The 2,208-nt window shown below is 22.1% G+C and overlaps 2 protein-coding genes across 2 annotated transcripts in view, besides 5 other annotated features; one reads left to right on the forward strand and one right to left on the reverse strand.

Annotated features, from left to right (window-relative positions):
• Positions 1–33: 33 nt before the first annotated feature.
• Positions 34–208: a microsatellite.
• A 185-nt stretch (positions 209–393) lies between these two features.
• Positions 394–460: a microsatellite.
• A 12-nt stretch (positions 461–472) lies between these two features.
• Positions 473–655: a microsatellite.
• Positions 484–614: a microsatellite.
• Positions 656–795: 140 nt separating the features above from the next.
• Positions 796–864: a microsatellite.
• A 688-nt stretch (positions 865–1,552) lies between these two features.
• EDI_075510 (uncharacterized protein) lies at positions 1,553–1,938 on the forward strand (the record flags this gene model as incomplete). Its single annotated transcript, XM_001737045.1, has 2 exons — positions 1,553–1,814; positions 1,865–1,938. 2 exons carry the CDS (start codon positions 1,553–1,555, stop codon positions 1,936–1,938), a joined length of 336 nt encoding a protein of 111 aa, XP_001737097.1.
• A 6-nt stretch (positions 1,939–1,944) lies between these two features.
• The window catches only part of EDI_075520 (uncharacterized protein), a gene marked incomplete at both ends in the record, with an annotated part of 718 nt that continues 454 nt past the window's right edge, over positions 1,945–2,208 (reverse strand). Inside the window, one exon of the mRNA XM_001737046.1 lies at positions 1,945–2,184. Within this exon, the coding sequence (XP_001737098.1) occupies positions 1,945–2,184 (240 nt within the window). The remainder of the gene's footprint in view (positions 2,185–2,208) is intronic.

Raw genomic sequence — 2,208 nt, forward strand, 5'->3', positions numbered from 1 at the left:
TCATAATTAATACAAATATACTATTTTCTTGAATTAATTTTAATTATTTATATTAATTTCTTTTTATATTAATATTCTTCATTATTCTATTTGTTAATTTCATATCATTTTATTTTCAATTTATTTTATTAAATGACTAATTACATTATTTCATTTCAATTTATTAATATATTTTTCATTAAATTTATTCATTATATATTTTATTTTACATATGGGTCAATCTTATTTTGTGTATTTGATACATTTTATTAAATTCGTTTTTATTAATTCTCTTGACACTTGCATTTTCCATTCTTGTTTATTTTCATCTTCTCTGCTATTTCATTATCTTCTTTTCATAATAAATAATTGTTCTTATTTTCATATTATTTCATCGGTAAATTACATATTTTATTTATTCTTATTCTTATCATTATTTTTATTTATTCTTATCCTTTCTTATTTATTAATTTTTATTCTTTTCTTCTTCATATTAATTAAATATTCTATTTGTTTAATTTCATGTTTTATTATTAATATATTCATGGTTGTATTATTTATTTCTCTTTATTATTTTATTTCTAGTGTAATTCTTGTTAATTAATAATTATTTTAATTTATTGGTTCTTTTCTTAGATAATTAATTTCATTATTTAAATATCTTATAAAATTATTTTATTGATATTTAGAAATACAATATGATATTTTATATATTTCTTTTTGGGGTTCTATATTTTCATTTTCACACTTCCATTCTTCATTCATACATTTAATTATTTCATTACATGTTTTTATTGAAATAATAATTAATAGGTGTTGTTTTATTTATTTCTTTTTTCTTTATTTTATTGTATTATTTCATTTTATTATTATCTATTTCATCTTTCATGTGGTTTATCATTATTTCTTTTAATTTTTGTGAGTAAATTTGAATATATCCATTTAAAATTTTTTTTCTTTCTTGATTATTCTATTAGTCAATGTCTTCTCTTATTATAATCTCTATTTGTTCCAACCTTATTCTTAATATCCCTAATTTCCAGAATGAATTTACAATTCTATTATCTATTTTTTGATTCTTCGTTGGTGGAGTGTGGTGTATCTCCCTCCTCTCCATCTCTTTGTTTTGCTCTTTAATTTTTTGTCTTCATTCTTTATTCTTTTTATATCTTCTTCTGGTGTTTTAATCCTATCATTTATTTTTTCATTCCTGATCTTTTTATAACATCTTTTATTTCTGTTTCTTTGTGGGTCACATTAACTACCTTCTTACTGTGTCAGTTAAATATTCTGTTTGAATTATAGTAGCTATGGAAGACAATACTCTATTGAAATGATTATTATTTCATTAATACTAAACACGATAATTAAAATATTTACTATCCTAAAGAGTTATTTCTTGTATATAATATCATTTATTAAACGTTAGAGATCTTATAATGACTAGTCTTCTTTAGAACAAATAATAATAAAGTGAAAAAAATGAAATAACAAAAATTGATAATTTCCTCAATTTAAAGAAAAAGATGAAAATTAAAGAAGAACTTGGATTCTTATAAACAAAGAAAACACGATGGAAACAGAACCAATTCCTATTGTTGATGTACAAGACTTTGGAAATTATTTTGATAAAGTGGTACGTGTATTTGGTAAGGTACAAGCATCTCAAGGAGAGCCAGGTGAAATTGGAATGAATGTTAATGGGGTTGAAATTACAATTACACAAGAAAATATATGTATTCCAAGTTGTGACAGTGAGACACTATTTGATATTACTGGGTTAGTAAAAGGAGAGAACAGTCTTGACTTATTATCCTGTGAACAGTGTGACTTTAGTTTGTTAATTATTATTGATAAAAAAGAATAAGAAGAACTAACTAATTAGATGATAAAATCTATGAGGCACTAACTGCTATTAAAAAACTTGAAGAATATAAAGAAATATTTGAGTCTAATTGATTTTCGTTATTGATTACTTTGTAAAGTTTGTTTTAATTCATTTTGCATTGAAACCTCTTCTTCTAATAATTCAGTAGTTTCATAGTCATCCATTCCATAATACTCTTCCCCTAATAATTGTATATCTTGTTTTGACATTAATTTTCTATTATTTCTTTTTTGTAATTCTTTTGCCTCAGGTAAATATTGGGCAGCACCAAAGAAATAATTCATCGGATTCTTTGTTTTTTTCCCTAAATATAGAGACTATGTGCAGAAATATATTTATAG

Source organism: Entamoeba dispar, genomic scaffold (assembly GCF_000209125.1).
Source record: "Entamoeba dispar SAW760 scf_1105229460261 genomic scaffold, whole genome shotgun sequence".
Taxonomy (NCBI): Eukaryota; Evosea; order Mastigamoebida; family Endamoebidae; genus Entamoeba; species Entamoeba dispar.